The 15,492-nt window shown below is 43.8% G+C and overlaps 1 protein-coding gene across 4 annotated transcripts in view; it reads right to left on the reverse strand.

Moving 5' to 3' along the window:
* The window catches only part of MASP1 (MBL associated serine protease 1), a 63,880-nt gene extending 62,279 nt beyond the window's left edge, over nucleotides 1-1,601 (reverse strand). For 3 of the 4 annotated variants that reach the window (XM_045811235.2, XM_045811234.2, XM_045811236.2), the window contains exon 1: nucleotides 1,393-1,528. In XM_045811235.2, the coding sequence (XP_045667191.1) occupies nucleotides 1,393-1,397 (5 nt within the window). In that variant the 5' untranslated portion in view covers nucleotides 1,398-1,528. Of the gene's footprint in view, nucleotides 1-1,392 lie in introns of all 4 variants that reach the window. The other variant, XM_087861484.1, reaches the window with a different exon arrangement.
* Between the last annotated feature and the right edge of the window lie 13,891 nt (nucleotides 1,602-15,492).

The raw sequence follows: 15,492 nt of genomic DNA on the forward strand, positions 1-15,492 counted from the left end.
TGTTGGCCAGGGAAGGGGAGATGGTGTTTGAGCTGTGGCTTGAACAATGGGGGCCTTTAGGTGGAAAATGAGGGGGGAGAGCTGTTCTGTGCTAAGGGAGAGTGAACACAAAGATACAGAGCTGTTAATCAGCCTGTATGCTGGTCTGGCTGGGGCATGGGGTGGTAGGGTAGGATTCTGCTCTCCACAGATCAGTTGAACTGCCCATGTAGATGGACATAAATCCTATCTCTTTCAGGAGAAAGGAAAATGAAGTTAGATGGCAGGCTTAATGTTACAATGGATTTTAAAAGAACAGATCAAATTAACCTTAGAGACCTGATTATTTCTCTGAACCACAGGTAATCTGAGCTCAAAGAGTTAACAGAATCTGAAGCCCCCCATTGGCCCCAGACCCAGAAAAGTTGCTAGGTGACTTTGCAGAGAGAGAAACAAATAGAAACCCTTTTCCAATTAAGAAAATCAATGAGAAGAAGAGGTGCTGAGGGATTTAACACATCTGCGGGGTGTTTTTCCTTTACCTTCTTCTTCTTCTTTTTTTTTTTTTTGGTATTTTTAACAGCATTAACACTTATAAATAGTAAAAATAATTATAGTGGTTGTGTTTTGAGACTTGCGGAGGAAAACTTAGAAGGAATGCCTGGTTTAAAAAAAAAGATCAAGTAACTCTAAGTATAGGCTGAAGAGTAGGAAAAGTTGAAGAGTTTAAAAACAACTAGAATTTAAAGTCCTGGATTTAGAACGCCAAAGGCTCTTCTTTTTTTTTTAATTTGTGGTATCCCTTTAAGAGCCATTCGGTACAATTCATAGCCTGATTCATGCCACCAGCTGCCTCTGATTTCAGTGAGAAATGCAGAAATTTATAGGGAACTGTAAAATGGGGACAGGTTTTTCGTTTTCTAAATTGAGGTTTTAACTGGCAAACTTCTGAAGGTTTCAGAAACCGCAGAGCTGAGCTGTGGGAAGCTGGTTTCTTTTCCGGTCGGAACAAATAAACACACAAACACATACCTAACTCACAAAGTGGTGGAAGAGATAAACCAATGCTCTTCGCAGAGGAGGAAAACAAAAAATCAGCCTTGTGGGCAACAGGAGGAAAGTCGCATTCGCCGCACACAGCACCCTACGCTGGCAGAGGGAGAAACTGAGCCTCGGCAGCGCAGGGCAGGATTTGCACAAAGTCTCCCGTTTGGAGCTGCGTGTCTCCGCAGTCCCAGGGCAGCGCCCAGCCCACATCTCCTTTCTCGAAGCCCCAGGGATTGCTGAGAACCCCCTGCAAGGCCGGCAGGACACGCAGGTGAGGCTGCCTGGAGACAAGGTCAAACCATCCCGCGCTACTTGACACCTGGTTCTCCAAAGGGCCCCCATGCCCACTCCCGCCCTGGCACTCACCTCATTTTCCTGCCTGGGGTGCTCCTGGCTGCCTGGCTTTGGTCCCCTCGGCCTGACTTTCCTGTGAGCTTGTCCCCGGTGTGGTGTCAGCGATGCCTTATCTTTGTTCTGAGGTCCCTGCGTGTCTCTGGAATTGGCTGGCATTCTTCATTCAGGTCACGCCTTCCCCTGCCTGCAACAGATCCCCTCTCCCCCTCTCTCCCTCTGCCTCTTCCTCTCTCTCTCTCTCCCTCCCTCCCTCTTCTCTCTCCTCTCTGCCTCTCTCTCTCCCTCCTCTCTCCCCCCTCCTCTGACTCGCTCTTACACACACTCAGAGGAACCTGACAGAACAGAATCTGTCTTCTTCCTGAAAAGATCTGCTCCTCCAGTTCCTTCCTTTATCCTGTGTGGCTGGCTCCAGCTCTTGAGAGAAAACTGAGAGGCTCGAAAAGGTATTTGTATCTGTCTGTGTGTGAGAATGTGTTTGTGTGAGTGTGTGAGTATGTGTGTGTATGTGTGTGTGAATGTGTATGAGGTAGTGTGTGAATGTGTGTGTGACTGTACTGAGTGTGTGTGTAACTATGTATAAGTGTGTGAATGTGTATGAGTGACTGTGAAAGTGAACGTGTATGAGTGAGTGTGTGTGAATGTGAGTGAGTGAATGTGTATGAGTGTGTGTGTGTGAATGTGTATGAATAAGTGTGTGGATGTGTGTGTGACTGTATTGAGTGTGTGACTATAAGTGTATTGAATGTGTATGAGTGTGTGTGAAAGTGAACATGTATGAGTGTGTGTGAATGTATGTGACTGAATGTGTACGAGTGTGTGTGAATGTATGTGACTGAATGTGTATGAGTGAGTGTGTGTGAATGTATGTGACTGTGTATGAGTGTGTTGAACGTGTATGAGTATGTGTGAAAGTGAACATGTATGAGTGAGTATGTGTGAATGTATGTGACTGAACGTGTATGAGTGAGTGCGTGTGAATGTGAGTGAGTGAATGTGTATGAGTGAGTGTGTGAGTGAATGTGAGTGGCTGGATTGAGTGTGTGTGTGTGTGTGTGTGTGTGTGTGTGGAGGGTGGAGAGGGACAAAGTCTAATTTGTCTTCCGACTCCCTTGCCAGATGGCTATAGTTTTCTGCTCTTCTTCAGGACACTGGCAAAAAGACACCAGTGAAGCAGAAGCAACCAACTACGAAGGCAACCCTGACATCTGCACTAGGAAAGAAAAAAGGTCCAAATCCCCAAGCCTCAGGCAGCCTGCAGACAGTGACAGATTTCCTGTGAACAGAGCCGTTGGCCAGGAATGTAAGGGAGCCCTAAGTCCTGCAGTTGGCTAGTGGTTCTTCTCTACTTAAAAGCAATACTTGTTCTGTTTACCAATTCCCCGTGTGCAACCAGTCCAGCCCAGTGAGGGTCCATCACAGCAGGAAAGCCCGCACCTCAAGGGAATAGAGAGGCCTAGGTCTGTATATATGTCTACACCCTGAGATTGTGGAGAAATGCAACACCAGATTTAAGCCGAGCTGAACAATAAGACAGTTCCTCCCCCCAACAACGACAACCGATACTGAATGGGGAGGGAGAGGTCTGGGTGTGAAAAATAGATTTTACGGAGAACCTTTTCTGAGCTAGGCACAGGGCTTAACATGAGCATCATCTCAAGGGCTCCCACAAACTTGTAAGGGTCACACTGTTGTACTCATTTTACAAATGAGAAAACTGAGGCTCAGAGAGTTTCTACACCTTGCCAAGATTATCCAGCTTCTTTTACTCCTTACTGCTACTACCACCAACAGTTAACATTTATTGAGCGCTAGGTGTCAGGAACTGTTCTAGTAACATGTTCCCTTCAATCATCTTTATATCTTGTATAGTTGGGTAGTAGGATTACCCCATTTTACAGATGAGGAAACTGCCCAGAGAGGTTAAGTAACGTACCCAAGGTCACACAGTTAGAAAGCGATAGGGGAAGAACCTGAGATCCTACCCATTCTATGGTACTGCTTCTCCCTAATATATTCTAGTGCATTTGGTATTTCAAATACAACATTCGTGGGGAAACTCAACTTGAGGCATTCCGAAAAAAGCATTAGATTCGGAGTCAGAGTAGCTGTAATCTTTCCTTTCTGCCTAAGCCAACTGTGCACTTTGGGTTCAATATTTAGCATCTCTGATCCTGCTTCGCATCTGGGAAATGAGGGTTGCTATGACGGTTGCTTCAAGGAGATTATGCCTTCGAAAGTGCTGTGTTAGCTGCGCCGTGGTGTACCCAAGAGAACCCCCCCCCCAGTCTAACCAAGGTGGCAAATGCGTGCACTCGCCACGCTCTGTACCGCCGCCTGGCGCATTTGGGGGAACACTGGTTTGAATCTCGCTGGAATTCTCCCGCTCCATTTTCTCTGCAATTTCTCTATTTTAACACTTTCGAATGTCAGTCTTGCCAGGCCTGGCATTAGTAAGAGGCTGTGGTCGATAATGTGGGTGCAAATATATGAGATGAGAGAATACGTTTGAACTTAGGCACTGTTTCAGCAAAATGTTGCTTTCTGTTTCAGGCAGAGTTAAAAAAAAATTTTTAAGTCCCATTAAGAAGCCTCACAGGCTCCTCAGACATCGAATAACTCTCACAAAACAACATTTTAATGACTTAAGTGTAAACGAATCAGAAACACATGGACTCCATTTCTCTTGGAATACCCAAGGGTTTCCAAACTGAAGGAGAAAGAACTTGGCTCAAAGCACAGCGCGCTGAGCAGCGGGCTCGGCCCGTTACAGACGTGCCCTCTCTTCATGCGGCAGCAGAGCCGGCCCTCTCCTCATTTAGGGCACATACAGGAACATGCAGTCATTTGTTCTCGGCACAGAGGGAAGAGCCTGCGAGGGAAAGCCATCAGCTTCTCCTTGTAAAGTGTCATAGAGCAATCGAGCTTCCCAGAATAATTTCCTGGCCATATTTTTTCAAGGCTGCCAATGTTCAATGGGAGGCATTTGAAATACGTTCTAAGCCAAAGTTCTGCCAATATACAGCAGATCGGATATGTGCTTCCCTGGGAGCCAGCCAAGGCTCAGATGGAAACTGCATGAAAACAGGAACTATATGGCTCAGGGAACGATCTGGGTGAGAGGGCAGTTTCCCATTGGACTAGAAGACATTGGTGATATTGTCTGACCTTTTGATAAAGACTCTCTGAAGTATCATGAAATAGATCATGGGAAGTCGGAGGAATGCAAGGGACATTGGTCTGGGAGGAGGCTCAGTGTCAGTCAGCGAACTTGTATGGGACCTTGGGCGGGTCATCTCCTCTCTCGGAGGGAGGGACAGGATGGCCATCCGCCTGCTCTGACGCACAATGAGGGGAATGGGACCCCGTTGAGGTGATGGAGCACATAGGAATGTGGGCGCGGGAACTGGGGAATTCTCCCGCCGTGAAGGCAGCCAGGTGGGCCGACTGCTCTCATCACCTGTGAGGAAACTGGAGTCCAGAGCGTCCCTCTCATCTTGAGACTTGCTTTATCCGTGGTCATAGCAGCATGACGTGGCTCAGGATTCAATCATAGGTATTCAGAAAAACCACTTTTAAAAAGACTCAACTAGTTTTTTGAAAAGTTTGACAGAAAGGTTAGCATAGGCACACAACGGACTAACAGTATGTCACTTAGAATCGTAAAATGTAGAATGACAGATGCGGGCTCAATACCCCCAGGTTACAGTCAGGGACAGGGGTCAGGAATATAGTACTCAGAGAGTGGGTGTTACAGCATTCCTACCCCTAGAACCGGGCTTGGTTTACATGTCCTACCGAAGTATTTATTATATGTAACTCCTGAGCCGGGACTTTCTGGAATCCCATGAATGTGTTAGGAAATGTAAAGTATCTGGGCAATGGGATTTTGTTGGCAAAGCCAGAAATCCAGGCTTCCTATAGAATATCTAACAAACTGATAAATAGCCCCAAAGATGGCGCCTTAGAATTAAATTTGGGGCTATACAACACATTGACGACGCGGAAAGCCATTGCTTTGGAGCCTGAATGTCACATGATCGGAATAATATGGGCGATTTAAAAAAATACCATTCCGTAAGCTTTATCCCAGGAGATGCAAATTCAGCAAGTTTGGGGTGGAGCTCCTGAATCTCTAATTTTAAAAGCTCTCGTGGCACGATTTTGCCAATCTGGGTACGTAGAACATCATGGGGCATCTTTTAATTGACGGCATTTCAGATTTGATGAAATATCCTTAACATGGGCTAGCTACTTCCATATACATTATTACATGTAATAGTCATATATATTTACGGATGAAGACACAGAGGTTCAGAGGGACTATGCCAGCAAGAGGACAATCGGTGTGTAGAGCCCAGACCTCCTGACCCCCGATCCAGGACTCTTTCCTCTCATCTGTAGGCTCCTATGCTGCCTGTGGACTCTGAACATCCATGAGCCATGCTAGCTTGTGTCTGCAAGATTGCAGGGAAGGAAAAATAGTTTCTATTTAAAAAACAAACTATTAGTCTCTGTTATGGGCTGAATTGTGTCCTTCCAAAATTCATATGCTGAAGCCCTAACCCCCAGTACCTCAAAACGTGACAATTTGGAGATAGGGTCTTGGAGAGGTGATTAAGCTCAAATGGAGCCATCAGGGCGGGACCCTGATCTGATGTAATTGGTGTCCTTATAATAAGAGATTAGGACACAGACAGCACAGAGGAAAAGAGCCTGTGAGGACACAGTGAGATAGTGGCTATCTGCAAGCCAAAGAGAGAGACCTCAAAAGAACACCTTGACCTTGAACTTTAAAACACCTGCCAACACCTTGATTTTGAAGTGCTAGTCTCCCAAACTGTAAGAAAACCCAACTTCTGCTGTTTAAGCTACCCAGTGGTGCTTTGCCATGGCAGCCCTAACAAACTAACAAACTCTCTTATACAAGGTTCTCGAAAAGCATGAAACACATGCCACCAGGGGCATCAGGCTGATTTTAGGTGCCACACACATGGAATTAAAAAACACTGGGTCAATTAATATTCTGTTTAGTGAATCGTAAGAGAAACCTCGATTAATGCTTGAATAGATTTTCCTCACATAGCAAGAAGTGAGGAAGTACGTAGGTCTGGGGCAGCAGCTTGCCATTGTTTTCTTTCTTTCTGCTCTGCCAGACTTAGAAATGGGCTTTCATCCTTATGCTTGCCACCTCATGGTCACAAAAAGGCTGCTATAACTCCAGATGTCATGTCCACATTCAAAACAGAAAAAAAGGAGGAAGAGAAACAGGGGACTGGGGGACTTCTCCTTATGTCTCACAGACCAGCACTGGGTCATATAGCCCCCGCTAACTGCAAAGGAGACTGGGAAGTCTGGTTCTTTTACAGCTTATAAAGCAGAGCCAGGCAGAAAGGAAGACAGGAATTAGAAACGGAAATTGCACGAGTCAACCTTCAATATCTGTCACCACCATATGCCAAGAAAGTCCTGCTTTTATCATTTCTCTTTTACTCCTGATATCATTGAGAAGAAAATCTCAAGGTGATGTCATTATGCCATTGATACTCACCTCCCTTTTAACAAAGAAAGGCAGGTCTCGAATTCAGTCTTGTAGAGACAATATTATTCTGCTAGAATTTAACAATTTTTATTCATTATTTTTATTTTTATGTTTAGAGTAGCAGCATACTTTCAAATGTAAGGAGCTCAGTTAAAAAATCCAGAGTAGATTTAAATAAAAATATGAAAGAAATAATAATAATATAGATGGTATTCATGCATATGAAAAAATTATTAAGGCAAGTGACTAATATTGCAAACCTGTTCTAGAGGGTAGAGCCCAGCTCTGTGGCATAGCCTGTGAGTCAGGATGCTGGGGATGGGGGTCGCATTCTGCCCCAACCTGCTGTGAAGCCTTGTTTCCAAGAAGAATGTTTCATCCTGAAAACAACTGAAAAGGCCATGCATTATTATCTGTATTTTAGATATAAGATTAATAATATTGAGATGGGATAGTTGAGTCCTAGAGGAGAGAAATGTGTTGCCCAGGGTCACATTGAAATGAGATGGTGGGCTGAGACCATGAATCAGAGTTCCCTACTCCCATGTTCTTTTCTCTTAGGTTGTAGGTCACTCTATTTGAGCCTGGTACTTTGAAAAGAAATTTGCTTGTTTTTCTGAAAGCTCCAAATGACTTTTGCCTGGCCAACACAGCTGGCTTTCTACCACACACTTTTAACGAATAAAGAGGTATGCTGAGGTGTTTTGACCTCTCTTGAAGAGCAAAATCTTCATGCCTCTCAGCTGCCAGTAGGCTTATAGCTTCTAGAATCTACTTTGGTCTCTGTATAAGAGGTGATCCCTCTCTCCCTTTCCCATGTCTCAACCTACCCTAATGCCCACCTTCTTCCTTATTCTGCAGGACAGAGCCTAAGTTTATTAGTGGGCATTGGAAGTGAATCAACTGGCCGTGTACATCAGCTTCTCTTTCTTTCTGCCTTTTTTCATTCAGTGAAAAAAAAACAACTGGGAACTAGACTTCTTTAGGTCTTTTGGCTCTTTGCTCTTTTTTTCTCCATGTACCTGGCCAAAGAGTGATAGGGGGAGGATGTTAGGATTTAAGCTCAGGCAAAGGGTGGGCATGCTCTTTTTAAACTTCTGACCAAAGGAAGCCCTGTCATCGAGCCCAGCTTTACTGGAGAGCCCCAGTCTGTGGAACCAGGTACTAGCCTAGCTGGTAACACAGCGTACCTGGTTTTCTGTTTGGTTATTTCTCCTCATGGTAATCTTGTGTAAGGAATGATCCTGGGGTTCTTAAGTCCTTGAGACATATACCATCTGTTTGGGTTGAATTGTGTCCTTCCCAAATTCGTATGTTGTTGTCCTAACCCCTAATATCTCAGAATATGATTACATTTAAAGATAGGGCCTTGAAAAGGTAATTAAAGTTAAAAAGGTGCTGTTGGGGTGGGCCTTAACTCAATATGACTGGTGTCCCTATAAGAAGAGGAGATTAGGACATAGATGACACTGACAGAGGGACGACCATGTGAGGACACAGCAACAAGGGAGCCATCTATGAGCCAAGGAGAGAGATGTCAACCCAAACCTGCCAGCACCTTGATCTTAGGCTTCAAGCCTCCAGAACCGTGAGAAAATAAATTTCTGCTGTGTGACTGACCCAGTCTGTGGTATTTTGTTATGGCAGTCCTACGAAACGAATACCCCTTACCTTTGCTCACCTAAATCCATTTTATATCAACTATAGTTGCTATTCACTCATATTGCGTCTCCTCTCTCCCAGAGGTTCCCCAGATGCTAAGGCCACATGGACCAAGCAGATCCAACCACAGGACAGTGTTGATTAGGCCATAAAAAGCAAATGGACAGCTGGGGTAAGACTGAGGGGTGGGGGGTGGACTCAGATCATGGAGGAGTCAGGGTCTTTACTTCCCTAACTCGCTACTGCTATTTCATGACCATTACTTTTCCACCTTTTTCCAAATTCCCCTGCCCGTCTATCACTCTGGCAAACTCTACTCATCCCTGCTACTGCCACCTTCCAACCTCTTGGTCTTTCCTTTGTTCTTTCCTTTAAGAACTTAGGCATATGGCATCATTACTTACCATTCCTTCCCAGGTCCTCCTGATGTCCTGAGTGACACTAGGCTCTCATCCTTTGACCTCCTCACCCATAGCCACATCCACCCCTGAAACTCCAGCTCATAACACCCCATTCTCTGACCACCATCTCCTATCTTTCTAGGTCTTTTACTCCTTCAGTAACCCTATAGACTCCAATAACCCTAGACTTCAATCTCATCAAGACATCCAGTCCTTTGACATCACCCCATGTTAAGTCTATCAGATCCTCTGGCCTTTATATCTTTTCTGAATCCCACAACCAATCACCAGCACTCCTTTGCAGACTATTCTTTCTCTACCTGTTTTCTCAGCTCTCTTCTTACTTCAGAGGAATCATTCTTTATCTTTCTAGTGAATCATTGAGAATCTAATAGAAGCCAGATCCGTTGTTGGAATACCCTCAGTAAAGCCACACAGTTCACTCCCTCAGCTCCTTCGACTCTTTCTGAAAGTGTCACCTTCTCAGTGAAGTCCTTCTGACCACTCTATTCTACTACTTCTGTTCTTACCCACACTTAAAATCCCCATATCCGATTTCAGTTTTTTTTCATGGCACTAACCACCAGCTAAGACACTATTTATTTTAATTATTTGTTTATTTGTTGCTCACTTCCCATCCCATTAGAATAACACAATCTCCAAGTGGACAAATAGTTTATTTATTTTTTTACTGCTCTATTTCCAGTAGCAGGCCAGTGTCTTTGACTTGCACATAGTAGGACCTTAATAAACATTTGTGGAATGGGCTTTCTTCAGAGAAAAATTTAAATATGCACATATTCCTAAAACTTAGTACATAATTTCTGGGGCTTGATGGCCTTTCTGAGGCTGCAAAGATCAGAAGCTCGGTGTTCACCATTCTTCCTGGATATTTCTCACGCACTCCACCACCACAGTGTAAACGCTGTTGTAGACTGATTACTTACAAATCTACTTCTTTATCCTACATGTCCACCCACAGTTCCTCACTCATCAATCAAATGTCTGTTCCCACCTCCATCTGAAGTTTCCGTTGGACAGAGGTTGCTATCTTTCCATTCCCAATTTGCTCATTCTCTTGTACCAGCTGTGTCCATGAACCACCAACAGCTCAGAAACTCAAGCCAGATATTTGAGTGTCATCCCTGATTTATTTTTTTTCCTTTCTGCTCCTTTCTGCTCATATGCCGTCAATCGATAAGTTCCATTGTTTACACGTAAGTATCTTTCAGATCCAACATCATGCATAGCTTCCATTCCCCATTGCCCTGCATTACTGGAAAATTATCTCAACAACTCCTAATTGGTTTTTCTGTCCACAGTACCATTCTTATAAAAACACAAGTCTTACTCATTCTCTCCCTTTGTCCAAACTTTTTCTAAAGGCCCTCCTTTGCGTAAAGAGTAAAATAAAAATGTCTTAAAAGAGCATTTGAACCCTGAAGCCTCATGTTGACATGAGGTGCCATGAGACTGAAGTAGCCTGCAGTATTGAGCCAACATGTGGAGGGCAGCTGTCTTGGAAAGTCAGCTGGGCCAACAGCACACTTGGCATGAGTGAGAAAAAAACTGTTGTATGAAGCCACTGAGCTTTTGGCATTGTTTGTTTCTGTAGATAATCTGGCCTATCCTGACTCACACGATACTCTTCCACGGGATTATTCTTTCACTTCTGTATTCTTCCCCACGCTTAGGCGCACACTTTAATGTGTAGAACTGGTACCAGGCTAGTTGCTTATTCCTGATTCCATCACGCTCTCTCATGCCTGTGTGCACTTGTATATTTAGTTCTCTTGGTCTTTAGTGCTATTCCCTTCCTCATTTGCTTGTAGAACTGCCTCTAATTTATCCTTTGAAATCTTGCTTAAATGTCATTTTTTTCTGGAAAATCTTCTCTGATCACCCAACAGAGAAGTAAATACTACCTTTGTTCCTTACACATGCTTTAAATTATTGCATGTGTCAGATGACTACTTGCGTCCCTCTTTCACTATAATAATTCAAGGGCCTGAGCAATATGCTCTGTACCTTACGATCAGTAGTGCTTTTTGAATATGTAGATGTTCAAATAATCTTTAAAAAGGCATCAAGTGAGGTAAACACACAACTGAATTTATAATTACAAATTGTGATGAGTACTATGTAGGAAGAGGGCAGAATTCTATGGGAAAGAGCAATAGAAGGGCCTACTTTATACAGAGTGGTCAGCAAAGTCATGGTGATACGACAGCTACATAGAATGGGTGCAAGTTAGCTGATGAAGGGTTGCTGATTCCAAATGATGGACTATATTACCCGGACTTCCAGAGACATGGAAATTCCCCATTTCTGTATCCAATCCATAGAAATAATAGGAAGAAAGACTAGAAATGAGATAAATAAATGAACAGCTGCACTCAGAATCAAGACAAGGAGTTACCTGTGGATGAGAAAATAGGAAGGCCTCTACAAGGAGGTCTGTAGATGAGAAGTAGCAGTGAGCTGAGGAGCTCATCTTGACGGGGAACTCATCCTGTGGGGACCCATCTTGACTGACCATGTGGGAAGCCGTCAAGGTCCCATGGGGAAGCTGGAAGCTGACAAGGCTGTAGCGTGAAGTCACTTGGAAAGAAATAGAAACCGCCACCACAGAAAGGTTGCCAAACAAGAATCAACAAATAGTTTTTTAAAATTTGTATCTACAAAAGGGATAATGAATTCAATAAGAGAATTTCGAGTAAGGAAATAGAGTTAACAGAAACATAAGAACAGGATTTTAAAATAAGCTATCTCCAGAGAGCTAAAGGAGGGTGTATCATCTATGAAACAAGAGGAAGAGAAAGATCTGAAATAAGAATAGATTGAAGGGGTGCCTGCGTGGCTCAGTCGTTAAGCCTCTGCCTTTGCCTCAGGGCGTGATCCCAGGGTTCTGGGATCAAGCCCCGCATCGGGCTCCCTGCTCTGCTGGGAGCCTGCTTCTTCCTCTCCCACTCCCCCTGCTTGTGTTCCCTCTCTTGCTGGCTGTCTCTCTCTCTCTGTCAAATAAATAAATAAATAAAATCTTAAAAAAAAAAAAGAATAGATTGAAATACAAAAAGAAGCCTTTGGATAGTTAGTGAAATTAAAACAATAATCTTGCCTTTACTAAATATAATGATGTTAAGTATAATTACTGAAATTAAAATGCAATCATAAGTATGATAGCTGAATGGTCACAAGTGAAGAATTAATGATCTGAAATATCAAGCTGAGGAATTTCCCCAGATAAAGAGATCAGAAGGATGAAAGAGTAAAGGGAGTATAGATTCAGAAGATCCTACATGTGTCTAGTAGAATTTTCATTAAAAATGGAATAAAGAGAAGGGAAAGGAAGAAATCTTTGAAGAAATATTGGTCTCGGTTTTCCCAGAATCGAGAAAACCCATGCATTCTCAGACCGAAAGGATCTTCCTGGCCTCACATGGGATAGATGCATAAAATTATATAATTTTAGTGATTCCTTGTAGTGAAAATTCAGCATATTAAGGATAAAGTTAAAATCTTAAAAATTACCACAGAGAAAGAATGAAAACTAGATTAATATCCAGATTTTCTGACAACCACCTGGAAACAAGAGGGAAATAAAAAATATAGTAACGTGCAAAAGAAAAATACCTTTAAGCCTGTCATTCTACACTAGCCAGAGGATTATGTCGCTTAGCTGAAATAAAGACCACTCAGGCTCTGAAAGCTTATCACGTGCAGGCCCTTTCAGAAAGAACGGAGGGTGTTGGAGATGGTTAGTGTTGGTGAAAGTGGGAAATGGGCCCACTGACACAATGCTTGTAGAAATGGACAGTGGCCTGACCACTGGGAGGACAAGCTGGGGCTATTAGTAAAATAAAAATGTGCAATCTTACAAATCGAGAATCTTACTTCAAGAGATCTGTCTTAGAGAAACGCTCACATGGGCGCCTGTTCCTTGTAGCATTGGTTGTCAAGGTGAAAAGTGGTCCTCTGTCAAATAGTGACTCAATGTAATGTAGTCATACTAGGGAATGTGGAGAACTGATAAGAGAAAATGGGAAAGATCTATGTACAGCAACAGGGATTTCTCTCCAAGACTTAAGTCACTGAGCGAAGAGGGAAGGTTGAAGAATGATACATATGTTACGATACCATTTATTGAGTGAAAAAACAATAGGCTCACCAAAATACATATTTTGTACATATCATAGACATCTTGTATGTATTTTCCATATGTCATAGAAAGAAGTAAGTGTGGAAGGAGATAGATCAAACATACCCAGTTACTTGTGTGGAGGATGTGGTCAAGAGAGGCTTCATTCTTATTTACAATAATGCAAAGTCTTTAGGGGCACCTGGGTGGCTCAACTGGTTAAGCATCTGCCTTTGGCTTAGGTCATGTGATCCTAATGGAGCCCAGCATTGGGCACTGGGCTCTCCGCTCCTCAGGGAGTCTGCTTCTTCCTCTGCCCTCCCCCACCACTCGTGCTCTCTCTCTCTCTCTCAAATAGATAAAAAAAAAATATAATGCAAAGCCTTTAGTGCCTGGTCAGAGGTACTTAGGCAGCAGAGTGGCACGATCCAATTTGCGGTGCTAAAAAATCCCTCTGGGTATCATGAGGAAAATGGATTTGGAAGAGGGGAGGCAGGGAGGTCAGGTAGGAGGCTGTCCTAGGAGTTAGGACTAGGACTCATTTATCCATTTGGCATAGTGGGCTCAGGGCCTGGGGCCCATGAAAATGTTTTAATTAAAAAAAAAAAACAAATATGTAATAATAAACTTAGCCTAGATTATATTTGCCTTTATACCAATGTAGTGCTAAAATACAATTTTTATTTATTTTCTAGATGGATGAAAGGGCTCATAAAGGCAAAAGTGCCTAGAACCCATGAAAGTCGTACAGCAGCCCTGATTAGAAGAGAGAATTCTTGGATGGATCAGCATGGAAGCAAGTGGACAAAGGCAAATGTGTTTTGTAACAAGAAGAGCCTGAACCTGGCCCTAAATTGAGAGTGAGGAATGAGGGAGGGGAGAAAGGAAAGATAAGTCCCAGAATGCTGACTGCAGGGGGCGCTGGTGCCACTTACTGGGGCAGGGAAGAGGGGAGGCAGGTCTCCAGGGCCCACAAGATCATGAGCCCTGCCTGCCAGGCCAGCTGTGGAAAAGTCACCCGTCGATCCAGGATCTTGAAAGGGCTGAGGACTGCCACTGAATCTTTACGCAACAGGAGGACAGAAAGGATTTCTTCCCGAAGACTGACATGATCAGAGAATGTTCTAGAAAATGCCTGTTTGGTGAGCACACGGGACATGGAGGATAAACCAGGAGCTAACAATGCTTAAGTAGACAGCAGCCCCCCCACCCCCGACTCTCCTGCCACTCCCAGGCTCAGGAAAATGTAATGAAACTAAAGCAGTTTGGAAAAGAGCTGGAACGACCTCCCAGCTAGACCCAGCCCAGAACGCAGCTTGGCCGAGGCTCGGGCTCACGCGGAGCACATGGGCCTTGCGGCTGGCGGCATTCGCCGGCCAAACCACAGGGCAGATTTAAACACTTCAGTTGTCACAACACAGCCAACCTGAATGACAACAGCTTTCTGAAAGGCAGGACTCTAAACACAGAAACACGTCTGCACAAACAAAAAACATCTCAGGAAAGCTGGCTATCGATCAGGCAATTGTTCTGAAAGGTTGGGCCTCAAAATATTTTCAGCCCCAGCCCACATGGAAGGGGTACAAGGCTCTGCGGACCTTCTGTCTTTACCATATCTGACCGAGGAAAAGGGTGAGTCTTCTGAAGACAAGCCAGGAGACCCTGAGAGTCAAGCACCTCACACATGACGTTCATCACTGCGTTGATAGCACGGTGGGGGTATGTGGGTAAGCCATGCCAAATCTTTGGGCCTGAGTTGTTTGGGGTTTTGTCCCCATAAATGGGAGTAATGATAACACTTTTCTTACACACTCTTTCAAAGACATCGTTCTTCTTTTTTTTAAGGTTTATTTATTTATTTGAGAAAGAGGGGTGAGAGAGAGAATGTGTGCGTGCAGGGGCGGAGGGAGAGGAAGAGAGAGAATCACCAGCAGACTCTCAGCTGAGTGTGGGGCCCCACTTGGGGCTCGATCTCATGACCCTGAGGTGAAATCGAGAGTTGACGCTTAGCCAACTGAGCCACCCAGGTGCCCTTCAAGGACGTAGTTATTCTTAAAGTCCTTCCAAATACAAATACCTTTGAGAATCTAACGAAGGCTGTTCACCTCCAGAGAAAATTGTGTATTCAAATAAAAATTCTCATATACCTGGGTATTTATAGGAGTAGTGATTAAAAACTCTTTGGTACTATCTTTAAACCACCTGCAAAATGTCCCTTTAAGGGGACTCAACCTATAGTAATAGTTATTACTATCCATGAAAAGTAGGGGTAGAAGGATCCTGAAAGGTGTATGTAGAAAGTGGCCTTCAAGATGGGACTAAAAAATGAACAGGATTTCAACAGGTTGAAGGAAGAGCAAGAGCTATAGAAA

Source organism: Ursus americanus, chromosome 4, assembly GCF_024610735.1.
Source record: "Ursus americanus isolate L20-20 chromosome 4, mUrsAme1.1.p, whole genome shotgun sequence".
Taxonomy (NCBI): Eukaryota; Metazoa; Chordata; class Mammalia; order Carnivora; family Ursidae; genus Ursus; species Ursus americanus.